Below are 25,788 nucleotides of genomic sequence, written 5' to 3'. Positions count from 1 at the left end.
AATTTGGTGTCTGCACTGAATGCCGCAGCCAGACACATTCTTTCCTTCTATTTGGTGTTGCTTTGATAAGCCACCACTACCAGGCCAAGAAGTCTTAGACTCCAGCAAATAACTAATATCATCATAGGATTTCATGAGATTGGTCATCCAGATTAAGAAAGAAAGCATTAAAAATGATTTCAGAGCATGGTCATGGTACAGTGTAGTAATGGTGGTGCCAGGGACTGCTCTGTTTAAAAAGAGTAAACATATTGCCGAGATTACTTGGAGTGTTTGTTCGTTTTTCAAATCTGCAGCCACACCCCTTTATCGCTTTGTTTGCGAAGCAAAACACGCGACTAGATTTATCTCGATTGATCGCAGACAGGCAGAGCTGATTCTACGTTGTTCCGGAATGTTCTAGTAAGTTTGTACGCTTTATCTCGAAAGTTCGCTATCAGCTTTAAATTGAGCACGGCTGACAGCATTGGGGATTCTGTTCGACGGCCGCCGAGCACGCTTGTCGCTTCGCCGCCGCCGAGTGATTCAGTCCATTTTGGGTGCAAGTCAGCCCAATAAACAGTTTTCTTTTACAAGATTTTTTGTCCGTCTTCATCGCTGCTTCGACTGCCGTCACCACTGCGCGACAATATCATCTATCCACATATACAAGGTTGGAAGACCGAAGCGCCAATGTCATTACCAGGCAGAATATAATCCCAATAATGACGGGGATAAATACTTAGCTGAGAAATTTGTACAGAACATCTTGCGTCACATAATTCCGATAAATTAAAACACTTATAAAAAACTGTAGATGATCAAGGAATTGTGCTGACAACCGTTTGGTCTTCAGTGTCCAGCGGTAAGGAAACAAACCGGAACTTCCGGCTCGGGCTTCTAGGCGCAGTGACACGAAAAACACGGCTCATATTTGAAATTTCTTCCCCGTGTGCTCGCCGTGCCCGTGTTGGAGCTTGTATAGGTGCGTGCAATGCGTGCAGTCCAGTGTGAATCGGCAGCTTTGTCAGCTTTATCATATATTTTGTGGAAGACTGCTCTCCAAGATAGGTAAGTAAATTTTTGTCAGTACTAGCGTTGGTTTTCAGTAGCCCCTTGGGATGCTACACGTGGAAATGGGACAACACGCATATGTAAGTATACAAAGGCTGCAATGGAGCTGCACCGCTGTGCTCGAGTGCCTGGCTCACGTGGTTGAACTATCAGCTTGTGTGCAATTTGTAGTTATACATAAATCTCTCTTGCACTTCTCGGGTGCATTATGACTAGCGTTGTTTGCATGCTGACAATCCTAACATGTGATCGCCGCCTTGCCGTCAACCGCGGGCTCTGACAACGCGGCATATTTTCACCATAGTGCCGCGTTTTGCTTTGAAGCGGTTGGCCGTTTTCTACATTTGTCGACAGCAACGATAACTGACGCCTGAGCATTTGGAAGTCTTTGGAACGGCATTCACGACGTTGGACCAGGATCGCAGTGGGTTACACGTAAAATGTTAAGTGGCTACTTAGGCGTTTTACATGGTTTGCTAGTAATGCAAGGAATGGCAGTATGGCTTCCGCGTTTTCTTTTTCTCAGAAACCCGCCGCGGTGGTTCAGTGGTTATGGCGCTCGGCTGCTGACCCGATAGACGCGGGTTCGATCCCGGCCGTGGCAGCTGAAATTCGATGGAGGCGAAATTCTAGAGGACCGTGTACTGTGCGATGTCAGTGCACGTTAAAGAACCCCACGTGGCCAAAATTTCTGGAGCCCTTCACTACGGCGTCCCTCATAGCCTGAGTTGCTTTGGGACGTTATGCCCCCATAGTCCGTACTTTTAAGCCTAGCAGTCATGCCGGACCATAGTATTCCTGTCGGGAACGCAAATTTTTTAGCGAGTGTGAATACGCCTGACGCGTGTAAAAGTTTCGCGAGTGTTGACAAGTGAAGTGTGGAACGAGTCAAGCATAAGCTCTCTACATATTTTTTGCTTTACCTTGCATAATTGCGTTTCAGAAAAAGGGAGAGGCCAAAGCCGCAGTACCTTTTCTGCGTGGTAGCGTTCACGAAAGAAATGGATTAGTCGGTGCAGTGCCGACTAACTGACTGACGAAGTCAAGACAAAGGTGCTTGTGGCCACCTTAAGGCACTATAGTCTGCCATTGAGCAGATGGCGAGGAAGAGAGTAGAGCCACTACTAGACTGGCAGCGATGCCCTTTTAGGGCGTTGGGATATGCAGGTAATAAAAGAGATGTGCTTTCGAGAAACTCCGAACATTTTTTTTTCAGTTTTTTTCTTCCCTAGTCACAGAGTTGAAGAAAAAAGTTAAGTTATGGACTTCAATATTGGTGTCTTCAACTGGTCGCTCCCGTGATCCGGTTAGGATCTGGCAGAGTGGGAGCCGATCTCGCTCTGAGCGCATAGCGAGACTAGTCAAGCCGAATGGTCAGCGAGTTTTTAGAGCGGAAGCTCAGGAGGCAGAAGGGGGACGCAACTTCCGGATCCACTATGCAGCACCGCTGCTGATGTCAACAGTAGCCACACGTAAGGTCCCTTGATTACCTTTAGCCGCAGGTGGCCGCACATAGTTCGCATCGCGGTCGCCGCTTAGCCTGTATCGATCGCTACCCCAGCTTTCCGTCCCACGGGACGCTCATTTTTCGAACCTCGCCTTGTGGATAGCACTGTCGTCCTCGTCTGAGCTGCTGCTAGAATCGCTATTCTCATGCGACAGCAACACAGACCGCGTTCCTAGTGTAGTTCTCCGGCACCTCTTGGACATTTTGCCTCACACAGCGCGGCACCCGCAAAACACAACACAGCAAGGACGCTACTACTGCGTAAAAAGCCTACACTTGCTTCTGCCTACGCACAGGGGACGCCGAGGCCTCGCACCGCTTTTGCGAAATGGCGGAAGTAGCTCTGTCACGTGGACTCATCTCGGACCGCTCCGACTTTTTTCTCAGAGCGCGTCAGAGCGCTCTGAGCTGGAGGCGTGCGCTCAGAAAGAACCAGCCGAATGTAGTCAGAGCGCGCAGTTTAGACCAGCCGAATGTGCGGTAGCCTCTCAGAGTGCTCTAGAGCAATCTAAAGCGACCAGTCGAAGACACCATAAGAGTTGGAGACATCGCAGAGCAGTAGTCGCCTGTTTGTATGTAAACACGGGCAAACACATGCACATCATGTTTACAAGGGGGTAACCAGGAGTGTTTCTGCATTTATACCATTGCAACTAACAGTGAACAACAGGTAACCAGGTGTTTGTCATGCAAGTGCAACAGGACGCGTGGCACTCGAAGCTTGCATCATCAACACCAGTAGCTGCATTCCGGGTAGCAGGAAAATATTCTCAAATCAGAGATATAACTGCCGCAATGAAAGAAGCAGCTCTAAGGACACTTAGGGTAAAATCGAGCAGATGTGCGAAAATTAAATGCCCAGGGCATATCTAAGAAGTGGTGCCGCCACTCACGCTACCAAAGCGTATCAACTTCATTTCTTTGCTACAACTCATACTGGATTAGGGGTGCTAACGTATCCGCTTCACATAGTCAAAATTGGCAGGAAAATATTATGGGATAAATTCTTTGAGAGAAAACAGATAGGATCGAATCAGTCTCGCTGTGTCCTGAAGAAAAAAAAATGTACTGGGTTACTGGGTACATCCGGCGTGCATTTAGCCTGAGCCTTCAGATCGCATAGACGTGTCTTAAATATGAATGTGCTGGATCTGTACAATGTATTTTTAGCCACAGCCGAAACTAATATCTAAAAAATCATGTTGCCTTGGTCTTACATTTCAAGTAAGCAATATTATTGCATTTGAGCCTTGGCAATTCAACCCATTTATATTAAGCTGGAACATGAATTGCTTGCTTTTTCGCGATGAAATTGTGGCTGTTTGTTCACGACAATAAAAAAATGTGCCACAAAATTTGGGTTGGATTAAGTTTATATCCACATCGTGATGTCTTGTACGTGACAAAAAATATGCCACAAAAATTGAACTAGATTAAGTTCATATCCACATCACGATGTCTTGGATATGTAATTGGGAAACAAGACCGAAGTGAACTTCAGGTGCAGTTAAAAAATGGCACTGTAACCCCTGAGATCATAATAATGTAAGTTAGCTGGTTATTAATTGATTTCTAAGGGTTTACTCACTTTCAGCAAAAGAGAGAGTAGTCGAGGTATCAAAGCTGTCTATGTTCATTTGGACTATTCCCTTTGCATGTACCCATTGCAGATTGCCTGCTACCAAACATTCTGCCTAGGTTAGAATCCAGGAAACCACCTTTTTATTCATTAGATACCGCAGGCTAGTTGCTCAGAAAGATCACCCACAGTGCCATATACCCAAATGTTATTTCTTGCGTCCCTTTTGATACTTTACAGAAAGAGAGAGAGCCTGCAGTTTTCAAAAATTTCTGTTTCTTGAATGAGCCCTGAACTCAAATTACTGAAAAATTCCGGTTTCTGTAAGTCATGAGTTTCTGCGAGGCAAGCTGTGTTGGAAACCAGCAGTGTTGGTATTTGGTTTAGTGTGCCACAAGTGTTACTTAAATACACACCTTGATGCTTTCCATGCCTGATTTTGCTGCCATGTATCTCCTACAACCTAGTCTCCTATGCGGAAGCCTGCGAAAAAAATGGCACTAGCCGAACAGACTTCACACCTGGAGTCTGCAGACTGTAGTGGCGAGCATTGCGTTTCGCCAAGAATGTCTAAGTTTTTTCATTATTAAGTTTTGTGCATTTATCAAAATTTGCTTAAGTGTAGACTGTAGGCGCTATAACGGGGCCTTAGGTTAACACTCAGGCAGCGGCGAAACCACGGCAGCGACAGTCTCTCGTCTGTTCAGGTCAGCATGCACTCACTCTGAGCGATGGCAGTGCGGCTAGGATAATGCCCTTCATCATAATGGCCCCAGGGAGAAAAGGACCCATCCTGGCACGACCCATGGTGCCGACAACACAACCGTGTCATAGTATGGCTTGAGTCATTGGACATGCACAGCCTAGCGATCACGTCGGCGGAGATCGGCAGACGGTGTGAGGGGCTCAGTAAGGTAGTTCACGGAGGACGTGCGCTCTAGGACACAGTAGGGGCCAAGGTATTTCAAAAGAAGTTTCTTTGAGAGGCCGGGAGCAGTGGAAGGAATCCACAGCTAGACGAGTGAATCGGGTGGGAAATCCGGATCAAGCTGACCGTCGTCATGGCGGTGTGTTTGGCACCCCGAACCTGCACCAAATGTAACGGGGGCTTAGGTTAACACTCAGGCGGTGGCGAAACGACGGCGGCGACCGAGTCTCTCGTCTGTTCAGGTCAGCAGGCGCTCGCTCTGAGCGATGGCAGTGCGGCTAGGATGATGCCCTTCTTCTTCTTCATAGCGCATATATATTATGCAGTGTAGTTGTGTACAACCCAAGAAAAAAGCAGCAGATGCCTTTAAAGGAGGCCCTTAAGCCATTGCTGTCTTGTGAGTTTTGTGATGTCGCGGTTAATACGAGTAAGCCATGGTGAACCCCCTTTCAGTGGAGAATACCTGAGGAATCTATAATTTTCTAAGGTAACGTTCATGTTCAACAGCCTCCGAAGGGAACAGTAGTTTACGATAGGTAGCGAGGTACTGGAAGGGGAAAGGGAATACGTCTACTTAGGGCAGGTAGTGTCTGCAGAGCCAGATCATGAAATGAAAATGACTAGACTGATCAGATTGGGTTGGAGTGCATTTGGCACAAACTTCGAGATCATGGATGGCAAGTTTTCAGTATCACTTAAGAGGAAAGCACATGACAGCTCTATCTTACCGGTACTCGCGTATGGGGCATAAAAATATGGGCAACGAAAAGGGTTCAGCTTAAATTGAGATCAACGCCAAAAGCTATGGAACGGGAAATGATAGGTGTAACGTTAAGAGACATCAAACGTGCAGATGGATCAGCGAACAAACGTATGTTTCTGATAATATAGTTGCACTCGAGAAGAAATGGGCAGGGCATGTGATGTGAAGGGAAGGGTAACAGTCTGAATCCCAAGGGAAGGGAAGTGTACGATGAGGCTGCAGAAATACAGGTTGCAGGATGAGGCTAGGAATTTTGCGGGATTATGTAGATGCAGCTGGCACAAGGCCGGGTTAATTGGACGGATACGGGAAAAGACTTTGTTGCTGAAGTGGGTGTAATCAGGTTGATGATGATGAACCCTCTTTCATCTGCCATACCCTGTGGTGTCAAGCTAGCAGGTCTAAGGGGATTACTATCTACGATATAATGAGAATCCGCTAACACCAATGGCTGCAGGGAAGTCCTTTGAGGGGCAAAAGCTGCGTTGTTGCTTGAGTTGTATCCACCTGTAGTATCATATTGTGTTTCCTGTGTACAACCTCTGAGTCTGTATGTTACTGTTTTAATGCAGTGGCATCACAATTGAGGGGTGAGGGGTGCATGGCTCAAGGAGATAGAGCTGCACCACATGAGTGGGGGGGGGGGGGGGGGGCAGTGAGAGTGGTGGTGACACTGCACTTGTCGAATGGTCTTATTTAACTCTGTATGAGCTCATTGTTTCAAGTCCGAAACTCTAATTCTTCTGTTTCATTTGGTATGGAGACACCACAGAGCAGCAGGTGATGGCATTGAAGTGACCAAGCACATACATAAATCATGGTGATTTTGCTTCACACACATCCTTTTCACTACACCTGCAAATGATCTTGAGGACAATTCCTCTCAGGCATGAGATGGGGCAGTGGGTTCTATTTGGAAACTTGAAAACTATTTGAATTCTACTATGGTTACATGTCTAGGCTCTCAGGCCTTGCAGTATTATCTGTTAGCGAACTGACAAAAAGCAACTTTGTTTAAAGACTCTAGACACCTAATTTTTGGTTGCTTGTTTTATTGTTTTTAATGATGCACAATACTTTACTATACACAGATCACCATGTGGTATTTGCCTACAGCTGCTGTATAACTTGTAATCGAATTTCAGCTCACCTGTTTCGGTTTTGGTTTCAACAGCCGAGCGATGGCTTTTACGTCTAGGGCATGTGACAGATGAAAAATTGCAATGTTGTCACGAAGGAGTGACTGCAATCCGGGGAGCAGAACGACAGCGAAAATGGCGTCTAAACAAAGTTTTTTATTTGGGCTGACCCGCGCCCACAATTGACTGAATCACTTGGTGGCGGCGTAGCAACATGCGTGCTCAGCGGTCGTAAAACAGAATTCCCGCTGCTCTCGGCCGTGCTCAGCGATAGCGAACTTTCTGATAGTAGACTTTCGAGATGAAGCGTGCAAAGTTACTAGAACATTCCGGAAAAACGTAGAATCAGTTCTGCCTGGATGCGATCAATCGAGATAAATCTTGTCTCGTCTTGCATCGCAAACAAAGCTATAAAGCGGCGTGCCGGCAGCTTTGAAGAATGAACAAGCAAACAAACACTGCAAAGATTCGCCGCAATATAATGGCTGCTTCGCCGTTTTGATTCACTAAAACGGTAAAGCCAGCCTACCGCAGAAACAAGAATCGCAAGGAGTGAAGAAGCAGCAATTATATCGCAGTTTTTTATCCGTCACATGACCTAGACTTGACTTTGACATCATAGCCATCGCTGAACTGTTCACATCGAAACTTAAACAGGCGAGAAAAAAGTAGGTAATAAACTATTAAGCGGCCATAGGCAAATATGACATGAGAATCCGTGTATAGTAAAAGCCTGTGCATCATTAAAAACACTGAAACGTGCAACCAAAATTAGGTGTCTAAAGTCCTGTAAGAAACAATCATTAGCTTGAAAGCCATGGCAGAAGAAAAAATTTCCTTTTTTTTCTTACTCCATACACAATCTGCGTTAGTGGAGGCATTCACTGGGTGCATACACGCGGTTATTTCCAGACCAAGCTAATACAAAGGGTACTCAGTTAGTTGTCTGCCAAAATGTATAAAAAGTATTTAGGAGAAAATTAAACTTTCAACTTATCAGTGTAACCTTCTTGACATTAGCGCGTTAATTTCAATTCACCTCATATGGTTTCCCTTGCAACAGAAAGAGATGTGTTCCTGCTGCAGGAGGAAACTTGTTACTGCTTCCTTGACTGCATTATCATCAGGCAATTGTAGCCTGTGCAGAGGTTTCCTCATGTTACGGAAGAAAAAGTAACCACCGGGACTCAGGCCTGCACAGCAGGTTCAGTGGCTGAGCTTCATGGTCATATTCCCAGATAGTGCAATTTGAATGACTTGTGAGTTAGGGCATTGTTGTTAAAGAGCAGCAAATTTTCTGACAACTTCCCACAATTTCGCTTTGACTGCTCACACAATACCTAGGTTTATTTATGAAGCATAGGAGTATCCTGTTATTCGCTTGTGTGGCATAAACTTTAGTAAAAAAAAAGACACCTCCTATATTCTGGATTGCTGTTTGCATAGTATTTCCAGCTCACAATGCCTCATGAAATTTCTTGGAGTTGATGACCCTTTTTCCTTAGCCAGCACTCTTGTTTGGACTATGGATCATGGTGTTTGACTCATGTTCTGTCTCCCATAACAATGCAAGATTGGACGCCTCCTGGATTTTTTTTTTGTAAGTGCTGCTCAACCCAAAACTTCACTTGGTTGTACGTTGGTGCATTATGTACGTTCAGGAGTGTTCCTTTCATATATTTCATTTTTATTCTTTTCTTTGAAAACAATTTACTAACAAAATGGGGTTTCCTTACGACCTATGCCAAATATTTCACTGCACTTGCTGTCCCGTCACTTCTAATATTTAAATTAGACTGTGCCGCGAATCTTTTTATTTTTGACTTGTCACAATCTGCACAAAAAAGCTGAACTCTGTATTGCTGACAGAAGGAACTTCAGCACCCCTTCTATATGTAACAAGCGACATTCTGAAAGTGGTTCTTTTACTAATTAATTATTTGCACAGTGCAATTCTTTGTGTTATTAAGCTTCTTTCCGCTAGCTGTGTAAATTGCTTGGATAGGTTGATTACGTTTTGGTCATTCCTGCCCATATAATACCCCTGTCACACGGGCACCACAAAAGCCTATGAGAATCGCTTCCTGCGATCGCAGTGCTATCCAAGATCAAAAAGTAGAAGCAATGGAACAAGATAGATGCAGCCAACATTGTTTTGAAAACATATATAAAAAATAAGAATGGTGTCTATGGGCCTGTTTTTTGTACGCATGTTTATATTCTATGCCCAGCTTTCAAAACAGTAAAAGGGTAAAAGTGTTGCAACAACACCAAGAGCCCCTGGTGGCCTTGGCAATAGACAAAACCTGATGCTGCTGATGAGAGTAGCTGTAGCAGTTCTTTTACGGAAGCAATCAGAATAAAAAAAGTGTCTGAGCTCGACGAATAAACAGGATTCCCATCTTCAATTTTAGAACACTCACTTTAGACTCCTCAAGCACAACAGCAGGCGCTAAGCCTCAACGACTGTTTCACCTTTGGACTGCACCGTGTAGCTGCGTCGCTGTTCCTTTGAACTTTCAGTCCTTTGATGAAAAGAGGTGCCTTTGCTGGAAAGGCCTTCGAGGAATGCCGTGTGAGAGGGGTATAAGTTCAGTTTTCTGTATGTCCATGTGGACCCTATACTTATCACAACTTTAGTTAGCCTTGATTGTTCATGTCAGCCAGTACACGAATTTGCACATGCTCGGGCATTGTTCGCATCAGTTGGTTGTTGGTTCCTTTCTTGAAGTGCGTGATGATGTGAATCCGGTTTTTCAGCACAATTTCGAATAGTCCTTGGCAGGTTGCCATTTTAACTTTCCCTACCTATTCCTACTCTCATTGCTGCAACTTTTTTAAATACTAAACAATATTTCCAATTCTTAATCTTTTATTTACTAACTCTTGGCTCTGGTAATTCTCACTGTCAGTTGCCTCATTCATCCATGTCGCAAACACCTGTTTAATTATTAGTGCTCCTTTGCTCCAAAGCAATTTCACATGCTGGCTTTCCTGCTTCTTGTAATATCTACATGCAGATAAATATGGTATTCATAAGGTAGGCTTTCCTTGTGATTGTTTACAGAAATATCAGCCCTATGCTATGTAGGGAGCTTCACACTAATCCGACGCATGAGTTGGGTAGGAGCGGGGGGAAGGGGGGGGGGAAAGCTAGTTGTTGCATAGTATGCTGCTGGCCCTAATGGCACCGCTGATTTCATATGGGTGATATGCGCTGGTGTGCAGTCGCAGCGCTGCAGTATGACATCACTGCCTGCCATTTTTGCAGTCCACATAGCAGACAAGGACTGCTCTGCAAGCATGAATTCTTCATGTGTTGCATTCCAGTTACCGCATGGAATCCATGATCACTGGAGATTTGGCCGGCAGTTGCTGCGCACGACAGCCGCCAGAAACTATGTCAGAAATGAATTCCTCTTCAGATGGGCAGCTGTGCTGGTTAGCGCTGCTCTAGCGGAGGTCAAGAAACAGGCCTAGTAGCGTCTTGGGCTGAGTTCCATCTCTCTTCCAGAATTGAAGTAGTTAGTGAGGGCAGTGCCTCTGTGAAACTGGAGAGCTGGACTTCAGGAGCCTTATTATTATGACCCCATTGGAGAAGTTTTTTTCACAAAGGTGGTCATAGACTGTTATAGTGGCTGCTCATAAGAAGGCACAAAACTGAGCTAAGTGTTCTTTTTGTATTGTGCACCGCGAGTATGTGGCAGCTGACGCTTGATAGTCCGGCTGTGCTTTATCCATGCTCTCTTTTTCATGTTGGCTTCTGTCAGAACAGTGCACTGTGCAGATATTAGTGGCCGAGCTTAAGTAGGGAGGTCGCTTTGCCACATGGTGATGTTCCATTATTGCCCTGAAGCAAGCACAGATTTCCGATCATCCATGATGAAAAAAAAATAACGCGGCCTGGGTGACCACGACTCCACCAAAAGAGGAAGCGCATGCCCAAGAACTGAATTCAAGGTCCAACACGTAATGAGGTCACATGTCATTTTATATTACCTTTAAGAAAGCTTTGATGGCCGTCAGGTACTTATTCTAGATGCACCTTGTCCAGGAAGTTTGTATCTAACCCTGAGATTAAAATCTAAAGAAGCACCCTATCTTGGTCACATATAGTAGAGCTGGGAATTATTTTATTTTATACGAATTATTCCTTATTTGATTTATTTTTATGAGAATTATTGTTTTGCCTTTTGTATTTTGTTCATGATTTCTAGCCACCATTTGAGGTGAAGGTTTAAAGGGGCCGTGATACAGTCGTTCTTTATATTGCAGCTTCGTAAATCAGCAACTAATACAAAAGCCTATTATTAAATTTCCAAATTTTAGCGCCTTGGACGCACTCTATATTCCAGAATTGTGATCGAAATTGAGACCGGGAAAACGCCTCCCACTGGAAGCAACTGCCCTATTGAATACTTTTGTGACATCGTATGGCCACACACGGTCCAACATCGTCTGCAATAATCGCTTCAATGCGCAGCAAGGTCTCTTGTCCCCTGTCCTTTTGGGGCCATCGATTTAGCGGTCATCCCTTATATATGAGCGACTGTTGCTGCAAAAGCGATAACAGTATAATGTAGTTTTTGTTCGGTATAGGTAGGGTCCAGTCACGCTAGGCCGATTCGGCGCCTATCGACAGGCGACGGACTGGTTGGGGCACTGATGCCGTCACTGACGCGATGGTCTGTCATGCTATACTGACGACGATGCCAGCACGACCAATGACCACATATCGTAGTAGTGCAAAGAATGAGCTTAGTGGGAACCAGAAGAGAGCGGATGCTATTTCGTATGGCATTCCTTGAACTTAAAATTTTAAAAACTTATTGGACCTTATTATAGCCGCGGTGACATACATGACGTGTGTACACCAGTGAAGATGTGCTTTCAGTCGGCGTCTGTACACAAAACCCAGCGGCGAGGCAAGTGACATGGGCAAAACACCGCCCGACAATGCCGATAGTTGCTTGCCACCTATGCTTGCGAAACGGGCTGCTCCGTTTCATACCTTCACATTTTGATGGTAATCAGCAGTGAACTTTTGCCAGATTCTTAAATTTCTGTCTGTGGCGGACACCCGGCCCATTTTGTTACAAGGCCCAGTGAGTCCGCAGGATTCGTGTGTGCAATTTCGGTCATTGCAGAGAGCGAACTGATAAGCTTTAGTCTATGTAAATAGTCATCGAGTGTAGCTTTGTCTACACTTGCCTTTATTTGTATATTCTGTAAAAATGTTTGATCTAATAAACTTTGACTTCGAAAAAAGCCACGACTGCATAGATCGCCGGATGTGCGTACATTAAGGGAGAAGTGCGGATGTGAACTGGTGTGCAGAGCATATGCCGAGGCAGTCGACCTCAACTGTGGACGTTAAATTTGTCGGTTTCAATTAGTGCGAATTGCCTCTGAATGTATTTTTAGATAAATCTTTTAAAATCAATTATTGGTGACACTGAAGGTAGCAGATACAATTAGCGGGAAGCGCCGGTCCTACGCGAACCATTTCTCAAGCAGGTGATAGCATCATTTTCTCTGATTGCAATGTTATCGTAGTGTGTAAACAAGTAAAACTACAATTTATGGGAAAGAGCAAATAATATTTAAGATATGAAGAGCCCACCTTGCGTGTTATGCCGAGCAAACGAGCAGTACTGTTTGTGCACAGCAATGTAAACAACCTCAGCGCGGGACCACATCTTTTGTAATCGTCGCATTTCTAGGGGACTTCGCATGCACGCTGTCATTGCTAAATGATGTACTATTTATATTGAAGCACCCATTTAGATGGTGGTGACTATTCATTAGGGCAGGCAATGAAATATTCGAGTCGCTTTGGCTTTGCCAGCAACTCGGTTCTGCAAAAGGGTTCTAATAGCCTAACTCCAAAGACCCTTTTTTGGCGTACGCGCTCAGCATCAGCGCTCTTGGCGTACGCCAGAACGGACGTCGAAAAGGGCCATGCATCTCCATGTTCCTGGTGGTGGCTCGCTTCCCCTCTCGAGCCGAAGGAGAGAATTTAAAGCCGTGGAGAGAAGGGGTTGGGGGCGATGAAAGGACAACTTAAACCACGGAGAAAAATTTGGGGAACGAGAAAGAGCTTCAAGCCATGAAGAAAAGAGCCACCGAGAGCCCCGCGGTCCTCCCATTGTAATAAAGACGTGTACGCGAGAGCCCGTGCGCTAAGCCCCATATCTAGCACGGACAGATATCGGCGCCTCACCGACGCTCGCTGGCGTCTCCTGCAGTGCGCATGCTCAGACCGGTTTTAGCATACGCCCAGAGCGCCGACGCTGAGCGTATACACGCAGAAAGGGCCCTTGGAGTTAGTGCTTAAGAGCTGAAAGGAATGTATGTTCGACTGACACATGCGTGCAGCAGGGAAGCTGTCACATTCGGCACTTTTGTCTGCTCCTTATGCCGCAAGCTTACTGTAGTGACACCTTGTTGTAAATTGTTTAATTATAAAGCCAACAAATAGCTGTCAAGAATTTGGTAGCAAATGACTGAATGCCACCACCATGCCCTTCACGGCGTACAGTGGCGAAGGCATGCACGGCATGTGCCGCTCTTAACATATGAGAGAACTTGACTGCTGAAAAGAGACCACACTCATAACATGCGAATAACAGGCTTCCGTGTGCAAATAATAAAGCAGGGGCCCATATTTTTGTTTTTTCAATAATCTGAAAGCTGGCGCCACAAGCTAGTCCTCTTTCTCAAAGACCACTGATCTCGCGTACTAAGCCTTTGTAAAAGAAAACACGGGAAATGCATTTTATTTCGTTCACCTAAAACACTTTTCGAGGGACCGCTGTCCACGATGTGCATGCAAGCATGCAGGAGCAGCAAAAAGCAAGCATGCAGCCAACTTTCTACTAGCGTACCAGCAGTAACGTATAGTTGCCCAAGTAATGGCCCTGGATTTGCTTTGACAGCGCAATAAGCTTCTCCCCTGCATGGAGCAACGGACTCAGTAATCAGCGGCACTTCCACCTTGGATTTGAGTCCGTTTTACGTGATGTCGCTTTCATGCACAAGCTATTCGGCTGCCTTGGCAGATTTTCCATATGCGCAGGGGCGGGTTATCTGCAAAAGTGACGCTGTTGCGTTCCAGTGCCACTGCGTTACTATTTTAGATTTCGAAGGGCGAAAAGGTGCCGTCCTCTGTTTTGCAAATTTCTCAATTGAATGAAATAATTCGTTAAATCGGGTTCTAACTGAATAAACAAAAAAATTTGTTTTAAAAATATCTAGCACACAAAATCAACTGAAGCATCTGAGAATTGTAATTTAATGTGTTGGGAACTAAATGCAATTAGCAGGGTATACACGAAAATTTGCTGTCATGGCCCCCTTTAAGGGAATCAACCATAATATAAGAAAAAGCACTTTGTACAGCAAACATAGTGGGAGAAATAAATGAAATTTGAAGAAAAGAGCTAACACGTAGTCACTCAAAATATGGTCTTCATGGCTTAAATGTGAGTTATCTATGCTGGTATAAAGACTCTCTTGTTAGTCTTCATTTTTCTGCCAATGTTGTAGTTGCTTTGTTTGCATTTAATTTCTTGATAATAGCACATCACACTGCAATGTGCGAAGAAACTAATGGTAAACTCAAAAGCAACAAGATAATTGCACAATATCTGGCATTTAGGTGTAAGTGTTGGCACTTCATGACAGAGGTTTTAGTCACTCAGCTAACCTTGGCAGCGTTAATTTGTTGGCAGAATCAGTGTCGACTCTACATTATGATTTTTGTGCCAACCTGCCTAACACGACTAGTTGGATATTGTAAATAGTGGTTCTAGTCTTGAATTAAAAGCTCTCCGGAGGTTCTGCAAAATGCAAGTTTTTCATTTGTCCTTGTTTAGTATGCTGCAGTTCTAACAGCAAAATGAAGAATGGCATTTTATTAAGCGATGAGGGGAGAGTAGTCATGGAATAATATGCTGCAATCGGAAGAGGCCACAGCAGGTAGCAACTATTTGGAAAAGACTAGTGTACTATTAAACTGCATGTATTTGTATGTGTGTATCAGCTGTTTATGTGGTTAAGCTTACCCAATTTTTTTTTACATATCAAAGGATGTATTGAAGAACAGAGCAGTGCAGCAGGGTGGTCTGCCAGTCCCATTCATGAAAGTTGCAGGCATGCGGAAGTTTGCGACGATGTGACCCTCGACGAGGATGATCATTGCAGCGCACAAGAAATGAGGTCGCGAGAATCAACGACTTTCCAGCTGCAACTTCCAGGTTCAGTTACCAATGAAGCAGGCCTTCAGTTGAGCGAGTTGGCATATATGCCTCTTTTGTAAAACAGCGCGAACAATGTCGGACAAGAACAAGAAGGACATGCTCGTCCCGTGTCATTCTTCTCCTTGTCCGACGTTGTTCGCGCTGTTTTACAAAAGAAGCACACCTATAGTTTTGGTATTAATAACAACAACCACTTTCTGCTCTAATAAGCAGAGTATAGCATGCATGGTGGTAACTAAACCACCTGCTTGCATATCTCTTTTTCAATCTTTGTTAATTTTTTTTTTATTCAGTACCAGCGAAGCTTGTAGCTTTCCAAGCCTCTGGGAGGTGTATTGTGTGCCTGTATGCCTGTTGACATTAAGCCAAAATGTACTGACACAAAGAAGGTATAGGGCATATTTTTTGTTGGTCATTGTGAAATAATATAATGTAATGATTGCAATAATTGATTAGAAAGTAAAAGAAAACAACCTAATGCAGTCAGATGAGTTGAAACTTGTGAGCTTCGAATTTCGTTTTCGGTGCTCTACCAACTCAGCAGTTGAATCTTCTTTCGCAGGTATTTGCTGCGTGTAACCTATCCTTGAGATGTTTACGTGTGCCGCCCTTGTCCATAGCGCTGGAAGTAGTATGTGCTGTGTAACAGCGAATGAAATGTGATTCAATGGAAGAGTGGGATTTGTGCGATCACCCTCTTAAAGGGGCCATTATAGCCTATTTTCACGCATACTCTGCTTATCAGCTTTAATTCCCAACAGGTTAAATTACAATCCCCCCAATCTTCAGTTGATTCTGTGCGGTAAATATTTTTAAAACGAATTTTTTTCATTTCTTTTGCGAACTGCTTGCTGGTCTGGCAACCTGATCGCTGACGTCGCGAGCGCATACATGCAACGCGTCGTCTGCTGCGGGCTATTGAGGTGCTTGCATGCACACCGTAGACACCGGTCGCTGGAAAAGTTTTTTTTCAGCCTAGAGAAATAAAATATATTTTCCGTGTTCTCTTTTGGGAAGCCTTCAACTTTCTTTCTTTCTTTCTTTTTATTTGTTGCTTAGACGTTTGCCTAAGAAGGGGCTGAGGCTAAAGGCACAATGTTCCCTGACAGGGCCTCAGCCCCCTACTACATGACAAACAAACATACAAATTACAAATTATAACAGTCCGGCGGGCCGGTAAAAAAAAGTAGGCCAGATGTAAGCGTTATACAGAGGAAAATACATACGGAAGAAAATACATAAAAAAAAAAACACAGAAGCGCGTGACAAAAAATTTGCATAATAAATGTACGATGAGTATATAAATAAGAAACAAGGACCAAGACAGACATGAAACACTACATCAAATAACAAAGTTCTACTTAAGGCTTGTTCGTGGTGCCCACTTTCCGATTGTTGAGGAAACAGAAATCGTTGGACTCCTGCTTTATTATTTACGCTTAGAAGCATGCTGTTCGTATGTTATGAGTGCGGTCTCTTTTGAGCACTCAAGTGCTCCCATATGTGAAAAGCGGCACGTGCCGTGCACGCCTTCGCCGATGTGCGCCGTGAAAGCCGCGGCGTTTTGTAGCTTGCTACCAAGTTCTTGTCTGCTATTCATTGCTCGATAATTAAACTCAAATTATCAAAGGGTGCACTGCAGTAATCTTGAGGCACGAAAGAAGAAGAGAAAAGTGCCGAGTGCGACGACTTCCGCACTGAATGCACGCGTAAGTCGAACGTACATTTCCTTCGACTCATTGTCACGGATCTCCCCGGAGAACACTCGGACCGAAAGAATGGACTAGGCGACAGGTGCACCCACACAAACGCACATTTAATACACCGTACGTGACACACACACTATAGAACATAAAACTAAAAAAACAAACACAAATCACAGACTACAAATACACACGACCCGGGCACACTGCTACAAGCATCTACTACTAGTGTTCTACTATTAGCGGTCGGCGTTCGTGCTCACGGTTGGTTCGGTGTGGCTGCGGCGTTGTATGGATCCAGTAGGCGACGTCGAGGCGGCGTTCGCCGTGCTTGGGCTGGCGTCGCTGGCTGCATCGTACAAGCTCCCGGTCCAAGCGCCCGGTCCAAGCGCCCGTGGAGGTGATGCCGGTGTTGTTGGCGTGGGGGCACCACCCGGATGGGTGGCAACAGCGCTGGAGTCACCCCTGACCGTAGCAGGTGGTTGCGTCCTCTGTTGACTCTCCGGAACGGGCTCAGGCACTGCAGGTAGTCCACGATGCGATGTCGTAGAACGCGAGCTCACCGGAGCAGTAGCCGGCGTCGCTCTCTTCCAGCCGATGCGTCCCTGACCCGACGGAGCTTCCGCTTCTCTGCTGTTCCCCCAAGTGCCTCGCTCTCACTCGCCCTTTTATAGCCTCGGTGTTAGTCCGCGTAAGCCTTATCGGCGTCGTCTTCTCTTCTCCACCAATCATCTCTCGCCACCACACCGAATGCTTCTTCACCAATCATCTCTCTCCAACTCACCGAATGCTTCTTCTTCCTCTTCTTTATTCTGTGGTTAATCCACTTCGTCTTCTTCACACCCCTTTCGTTTAAAATTTAATTTAGGCTCCTTAATATATGTGACTCTCCTAGAACCTTTTTGCAGGAACCAAGTCTCTTGCAAAACCCTACGTCACTCTAATGCTTTCACTGTCTGCACCGATGAATAGTCGCCGCCGTCTAAATGAGTGCAGTGAAATAATAGTACAGCATTTTGCTGTGTGCGCACATTGTGTCCCAGGATTGCGACGATTAGGACAACTGCAGGCACGCGTTGAGGTTGTTTACATGGCTGCGCGCTAACAGTACTGCCCGTTTGCGTGACATAAAACGCCAGGTCGGTTATCCTTATCTTTAATAATACGTACTCCTGCTCATAAATTGCACTTTTACTCATTTACGCACCATGAAAACACTGCAATAAGCACCGATGATGCTGTATTGCCTGCGTGGGAAACTTTTCGCGTAGGAAACCGGCGCCTTCCGCTAATTGTATCTGCTTTCTCTAATTTCACCAAAATTGAATTTTATATCGATATAGCTAAAAATACGTTCGCACATTACTTGAATTAATGAAAAAAACCACATTTGTTGTCCACAGTCGACGCCGACAGCTGCTGCCGGCTGCCTTCTGCACATGCTATGCAGACCGGGTCACATATCGGCACTTCCCCCTTATTGCATTCACGTCCTGCGATGTAGGCACTCATCGCTTTGAGGGCACTGTAGCCAAAACTACGCTCTACAGCTATTTGCAGGCGCTAAAACTTTTTAATCCGCTCTTCGCAATCGCCGAAATCGCACGCACGAATCCTGTGTACTCGCTAGGCCTCGTCATGAAAGGGGCCGGTGGTCCACCGTCAACCTAAATTCAAGATTATGGCAAACGTTCCTCACTTATTAGTAACAAAGTGTGAAGATATGATATGCAGCCACTTGTTTCGCTTTTTACGATACGGATAAGGTACACAAGCGCAGTTTTTCCGGCCGTCGCCTCACCGGGCGTGAAGCTTTCTCTCCGCCGCACAAGCCCAGGTGACGGCGACGAGCGGCACCGTCGTGCAGCGTTTTCTGCCCGTGTCGCTTGCCTCGCCGATCAGTTCTATGCGCAGGCACTGAATGAAAGCACATCTTCGCTGGTGCACGCACATCGCGTATGTCGCCGTGGCTAGCATGAGGTCCATTAATTTTAAAACTCTTAAGTTTATCCAGTGTCATACCAAATAGTCCCCTACCACTCTCTTCTGGTTCCCACTAAGCTGACTCAAACATTACTACGATACGTGATCGTTGATCATGCTGGCATCACCATCGGTCTAGCGTGACAGACCAGTGCGTCAGCGACGGCATTTGTGTACCGATCAGCCCACCGACCGTCGATCGCCGTCGCATCGGCCTATAGTGTGACCGGACCCTACCTATACCGAAGAAAAACTGGGTTATCATCGCTTTTACGGTACAAGTCATTCATATATGGGGGACGGCTGCTGCTTCGATCTCTCGCGAGAGTACAAGGGGGAATGAGACCTCGCTGCGCATATTGCAGCAACGAGAGCAGACGACGTTGCTCCGTACACGTGTTAGTGACGTCACGAGAGCTCTTAATATGGCGGCCGCTGCCAGTGGGAGGAGTCTCCCGGTCTCAATTTCGATCGTGTTTCTTGGAAAATACAGCTCGTCCAGGGCAGCCAAATTTCGAAAATTGAATCATAAGCTCTTGCATTAGTTACTGAAGCAGAAAACAGCAATGTGAAGAACGACCATGTCATGGCTCCTTTAAGCTACCTATACCTATCGGACCAAGGGTCCTAGAAAATTCAGGGGACACCAAAGCTCTGCTTTAAGGGTAAAACAGAGAGCATTAACGGCTCCCGCCTGTGGCTCTCCTTGCAGATACTTGTGAACATACACGGAGTTCGCTGCTTGTTTTATCACTAATTAATTTCTTAATTTTGCCACTATTATCACACACATACTCAGTCACATACAGTAGTAGGCTGCCCTATCATGTGGAATACCACCTGACATAGATACCTATAAAGCCTCGTTTTAACCAAGCGACACTAACATGCCTGTGTTGACTAGGAGTCCCATAGAATAACGGCCTTACGGGCGAGTTGGTGCATGATGAAATGAACGGCTGTGCAAATCAGGACAGAGATAAGAAGACACCACATTCACCATGTTTTACTGTGGATGAAAAGGTCCCAGTGGGTTTGATTTCCATCTCACTCTCCCATCTCGAAGTTTACCTTGATAAGCCTGAGTTGGCAGCTATTGCCATGTCATTTGGCCTCGTGGGGACACACAAGCTGCCGCTAAATCAGTCCCGGCCATGTCACATGTACACGACCACCTGCCATAGCCGTGCCCATAATTTTTTTTTCTACAGCGCTGACAGCACCAGATTTTCTTGAGAATTAAGCCTCTAACACTCTCGAGTTAGTAAAGGTCCTTGTTCTAATAAAGGGCCTCAATTCTGGTAGCCTTGCTGCCATGGGTAGTGCAAGAGGGTTATCGCACAACATCCACTCTCCCGCCGGATCGTGTTCTATGCGACACTCGCTACTAAACATACATGTCTGTCACTACTGAAAAGGGTGGTGCTGGTGAACATCTCAACGACAGGTTAGATGCAGCAGATACCTAGGGAAGAAGATTGAACAGCTGTCGTCTTCGCAGAGTTGATAGAGCACCGAACATGATATTCGGTGCCCATAGGTTTAGATCCCACTTTCTCTCTAATCAATTATCTCAATGATTACATTATTTTTTTACATTGATCAACATAGAAAAAATTCGTTATGCTTTCATTGATGTCAGTGGCTGTAGGCTCCATTCATATGTGCAAGATACTGCTGCTTGAGAATGTTGCGATGTTTCACTGTCAGTTTAGATGAACCAGAAATTCATAATTTCTGATCCAAGAGGTTCGAATTGAGTCAAACGTCGTTATAACTAAGTCTAATATTGGCCTAAATTTGTTATACCCAAAAACCGTTCTAAACATCTGCAAAAGACTGCAAATAAACCAAAGCAAAGGGTGCTCTCAGGGGGACAACAGAAAGGTGTAATAACGCACAATTGTTTAATTCAAAGCTTGGTATAAGCATGCGAAATATCGCTCTTTGTTCTGTGTTGGAGAGCAAAAATGAACACTAGATGGGGATGCTGGCTGTGCCCTGGTTTATTTAAGAAACTATGCAACATTTGCTTGGTGGCACTGAGTAGTATTTGAGAGGACAAAATTCTCCATGAAATCAATTAAATGTAGAGCTTTCTCTACATCAGGCCCCAGGTACTTTCTGTATATAGCCCTTCAATTTCCTGGCCGTGTCGGCAGCGTCTGCGCTTTTTTGAGCCCATTCTTCACTTTCCGGTTCGATTTCATCATCCCTACTTGCATCATCTGCAAGAATCGTCCTCGTCAGTGATTTCTTGGTCGGTCAGTTCAGGTGCCACTACCAAGTTGTCATGAGCAGAGACTAAGTTCTCAAACGTAACATTCAGAAGCACCAGTCGACACGATGACATGGGGATCATTCTTCATGTCTCCTTTGGAACAGATGTCAACAGATGTCTGCAATATTCTGTCGCGTTCACAATTGTCGACTGAGTGCTAGATGCAACACTGAAGTCCTGAGTAATGCCCCCTTTTGCGCTCGCTGTGGACTACCAAAAATCGACTCAAATGAGACTACTTTGTGCTTCTGCATTGCCTTTTTGCGCAACGGAGTTGATTGAGTCATGTGGTGCAGCCCACTTGCGCGCAGGTCTGCACATGTGGCAGGGGCGTCCGGCATGATGAGGCGATGGTTCGATCACATGCCGGTCATGCGTCGGTCAGCTTGATGCTAGTTCGTACTGCCCCTATATGGTGTGGCATGTAAATGCACGGTAGATTCATACACACTACTACTGTGGACTATTCAGATGATCAAAGTATTGCGTTTCTTTAAGTTTTTTACGGCTCCTTGTGCATTTTGAGCCATGCGAATACTAAAAACTGCTCCATTATAACCAATAGAGTGTCAGATTTTGCACTCTTCCTTTCATTATACTGTTAATATGCTGTATCCATGTTTGTTATAACGAGAATAAACTATTGTGAAAGTGCAAATCGAATAGCAAATGCTGTCTGAAATTTAGCCAGAATTTTGAATATGAATTTTCATACCTCTAATATTTGTTGCTTCAGTCTTGCTTGCTTGCCTAAAATAACAGTGGCAGGAAAGTTATATGCTGATTATATAATGAATTTGGCAATATATCACTGGATTGATTTTTAATATCGACGAGATATGGACACCCCATGCTCGCAACATGAATGGGCCACATTCAGTTTTGTATATTGCTGTTTCATTTCCAGACAACAGTAAAGATTGTCATGACTGCTGTGAAAGGCAGTGCGAGATAGCCTGTCATTTCCTATGACATCACCCTTAGTCGTGGCATTGCAGTTCCAGAGAAGTTCCCTAAACTGTGGATATGGGGACGATTTGTCGGTCTCAGAATTTTAAAAGTAAGTTATGGTTTTTAAAAACAATTAATTGGAACATCTGCTGCTAGGACCCGGAGCATAAGGCTATAACATGTAACGCTGTCATCACAGTGACCACATTAACTGCTGTCCAGGCCTCACATTATTTCTGAATTTTAATGCAACGGTGTTACCGAACCTTTGTCAGTAACAGGAAAATTCAGGAACAGCTCAGCAATGTTCAAATACAAAAAATTTCTCTGAGAGGTGGTAGTGGGAATTAAATCCTGTGAGACAGGCACGCCACCCACAGGCCACAAAGCTTTGTCTTTATCTCTGTTGCCTGTTTTGACAGTGTACTACAGGTCACAAACAGATTATGTTGTGCAGTGCGCTCTCAAAATCGGGAGTGGACATGCGTTTCGCTCATATCAGAAACCCAGAAACCTTGAACCTCTTCAGAATACACAGCTGCTCTATCAAGCTGGATAAAGGTAGACCAAATAAATGCGTGATGCGAGTTGGACCCAGTAATGCAGTCGTATTCTACTTTTTTTTCCTTCAAAACGATCGACAACTTGTAATTTGTAGTGCAGCAACTAGTGTGTTCATGTCGGGGTACTGACCACTTTCAAATGGCACCGAATTAAAAAAAATATTTCTGTGCTATGATATCAGTGTTTGGTGTAAACCAAATTGTGATACCTTTAGCCATACCAAAGCCCTCAGAGGGATATGTGCAGTCTTTCCGTAATTAATCATGGATTTTGAATATTTCAGGCTTCAACAGTCGGACAGTGCACCTCCCGATGGAGATGAGAGCTGACATCAAAGAGCTGAAAGGGGATCACGCAGCTGCTTTGCAGCATTGTCTTGGAGAAAAGCTGGTCCCATTGGGTTTCATGGGAGATGTTGAGGAGCTAGAAGAAATCCTTGGAGACCCTGAGGGAAGGGCTGTTCTGGTAAGCCAGGCTTCTCCGTGGTTGTTGTAAAGAAATGTTTTTCTCATTGCAAGTTTTAGAATCTCATTCGTAAACATAAAAATTCTGCAATCAGCATTGTATCTGTCGGCACTGTTTTCACTGGTTATTCAAAATTATGTGGTTACTTGGTGCTTGAGTTCACGCGGTGAAAAGGTGAACTCAGAATCACCTTGAGTACAGCTTTGCGCCAAAGCTGAAGTGGCTACGGCTTATTTTGTGGTACAGCATTGGTACAACATTCTTGAAGGCTGCAGTAGAGAAGATGTAGCTTTTCCTGTGAGCCTACTGAGGTGGCTGCCATGGCACGGTGCCAGCGTAGACAGCAAAGTCCCTGCCTGAAGGACTCAACACAGATTGATGCAGTGTCTCCAGCCCCCTCCCTAGATAGCACGAATAAAATTTTCTGATTTTTGATAACGCCAGGTTCGCAGTTCGGCAGTATGCTTGCACTTAAGTTTATGACTGCTCCAAGTAACAAAAATTTAAAGTACCTGCCTAGAAAATATAACTTTTCCGGGAAGCTACAGGCATGAAAATATGGAGTGCAAGATGACTGCATTTGTACTGCTCTCACAGATTGGCATTTTTTGGAAGTTGCAGCATGGTCTTCATCTCTTAGTTGTGCCAGTTTTTTACCTTTGTCACTCTTGATCAATGTCTTGCAGTTTGCTTGCATGAAATTTGGTCAAATCATTTTTGGGTTTCTGGTACATTTAAGAAATATTTGGGGTAGGGGGTGCAGGGTTAATAGGGCATGCTTTGTCGCATCACACTGAAAACCTGTCGCTCATGGCTTGAGCATGTTTCGATCAGCTTGGCACAAGCACATTCTTCTAAGGAATGCAGTGAAGACAGGTGTATCGCTGCATTTATGTTGGTTGCACATGCGTTTTTTTTCATCATGTGCATAAAATAGCAATCAATTGGGAAAAAAATTTGTGTAAACAATTTCTGGGTGCTAAGCATAGATAACGGTCTTATTTTCTGTGCCTTGTATGTAATAAATATGACAATTTTAAAATTCTCATTCATTCTCTATTTATATTTAACATCTTATTATAATTTGGGCTGTAATGGTTTTCACATCAAGCGGCTTGATTTGATGGGAGGCGACACAGTGGCCGAGGCTACACACCTCATACTGAAAAATTTCGTAAAGACGCCAGTCGCCTTGCAGTTAACGCTGGAAGTTGGAAGGCACAGGCGACCTTTTGGGCAGCTTCGCCTATATAGTGTTTTTGTTGGCGAGTTTTTGCATGCCATGTTTGTTTGCCCTTGTTTGCACTTTGCGATGTTTCTGGTCCCTCGCATTCTTTTTAAGCATTGTGTTTAACTGGTTCCATGATTCACTGTGGCTTTGATTTTATGTGCTAAGCAGTAAATGCAATTGGTTTGAGAAGAGATGATGCACAGATACACCCTTTTTCCTTGTATTGCTGGTTCAGTTTAACTGGCAGCAAGCATTTGGCCTTCAAAATAATCTGCTTGAAGAGATGCTTGATACTTCTTTTCGGGCCACTGTAGTTGCTTTACTGGACAACAAAAAGTAAAAGAACTCTTTAGTTTGAATTTTGATTCCTTTGAACTATTACTTTGGTTCTATCAACTTGCAGTTCATTAAAAGGGCTCTTTAATTTGATTATTACTGGATTTTAATTTTTAGTCGGTTTTCTTGAGTATTGCTGTAAAACATTAAATCTTAATTATCTTAGCTTAATTATCTGTTCAATTTACAAGCTTGTTTCGTTATCAGTAAGTGATTGTCATGTGAACATAACCAAGCTGCAAATTGCGGCATTCTTGTTCGAGCCTTAAAAAGGCACTGAAATGGGGCCCAATGAGGGTAAGAAAAGCTGATGAAACTGGCAGATATTGAATTGCCTATCAGCCTCCTGCAAAAATTTTTAGTGTAGCTAATGTAAAGCACAGATATTGGCAATTAGAAACTACCTCCATGTTTTACCTCTCAACTCGTACACCAGCCGCCACAGCTACAGACACAGGGGGGAATACAAAGTTGAAGGTGCTCCAGTCACCTTCGGGGCCGGGCAAGCACCCGTCCTTTTTCTCTGTGTTGCTCGCGAACCAGTGATAGCACTCTACATCATGACGCCATTCGCGCTAGCCAATGCAATGTCCGCAATTTCGGGCGAACGCGTCATGACGGGGGTTGCGGCGCAAGGCGCAAGAGCGCGAATTTTCGAAAATGTCTGGCAAGTTACCAGCTTGCTCTCGAGGACTTGTACGTGAGATGCACGCTCAGTGGCATTTTCACTACATAATGGACATATTTGATTCCCACCTTTTCAACCCCCCTTTTCGACCCTTTAGCTTAATTTTGGGCTCTTAAAAGTTCACCGTTACTCACATCTAGGCCACCTTCGATTACAAGTGGACAACCTTAAGTTAGAGGCCAGAAAAGTAAATAGGCAAAAAAAACCTGGAAAACGCAAACAGCAGTTGAGATAGTCGCACACAATAATTTCGACACTGACAGTTGTTAGCGAATATTGTCGAGCATTTGCCAAGCCCTCTTCTAGCTGGACCAGTTTTGCGATCAGGTCCTGTATTGGTACAGCTACTTCTTTTT

The 25,788-nt window shown here is 44.6% G+C and overlaps 1 protein-coding gene across 3 annotated transcripts in view; it reads left to right on the top strand.

Moving 5' to 3' along the window:
• The first annotated feature begins 888 nt into the window (after positions 1-888).
• The window catches only part of LOC144096766 (uncharacterized), a 57,671-nt gene continuing 32,771 nt past the window's right edge, over positions 889-25,788 (top strand). For 2 of the 3 annotated variants that reach the window (XM_077629644.1, XM_077629643.1), the window contains exons 1-3: positions 889-1,050; positions 22,105-22,257; positions 22,996-23,177. In XM_077629644.1, the coding sequence (XP_077485770.1) occupies positions 22,224-22,257; positions 22,996-23,177 (216 nt within the window). In that variant the 5' untranslated portion in view covers positions 889-1,050; positions 22,105-22,223. The remainder of the gene's footprint in view (positions 1,051-22,104; positions 22,258-22,995; positions 23,178-25,788) is intronic. The other variant, XM_077629645.1, reaches the window with a different exon arrangement.

The sequence above is a fragment of the Amblyomma americanum genome, chromosome 7 (genome assembly GCF_052857255.1).
Source record: "Amblyomma americanum isolate KBUSLIRL-KWMA chromosome 7, ASM5285725v1, whole genome shotgun sequence".
Classification (NCBI taxonomy): Eukaryota; Metazoa; Arthropoda; class Arachnida; order Ixodida; family Ixodidae; genus Amblyomma; species Amblyomma americanum.
This window is presented reverse-complemented; position numbering and strand designations above follow the sequence as displayed.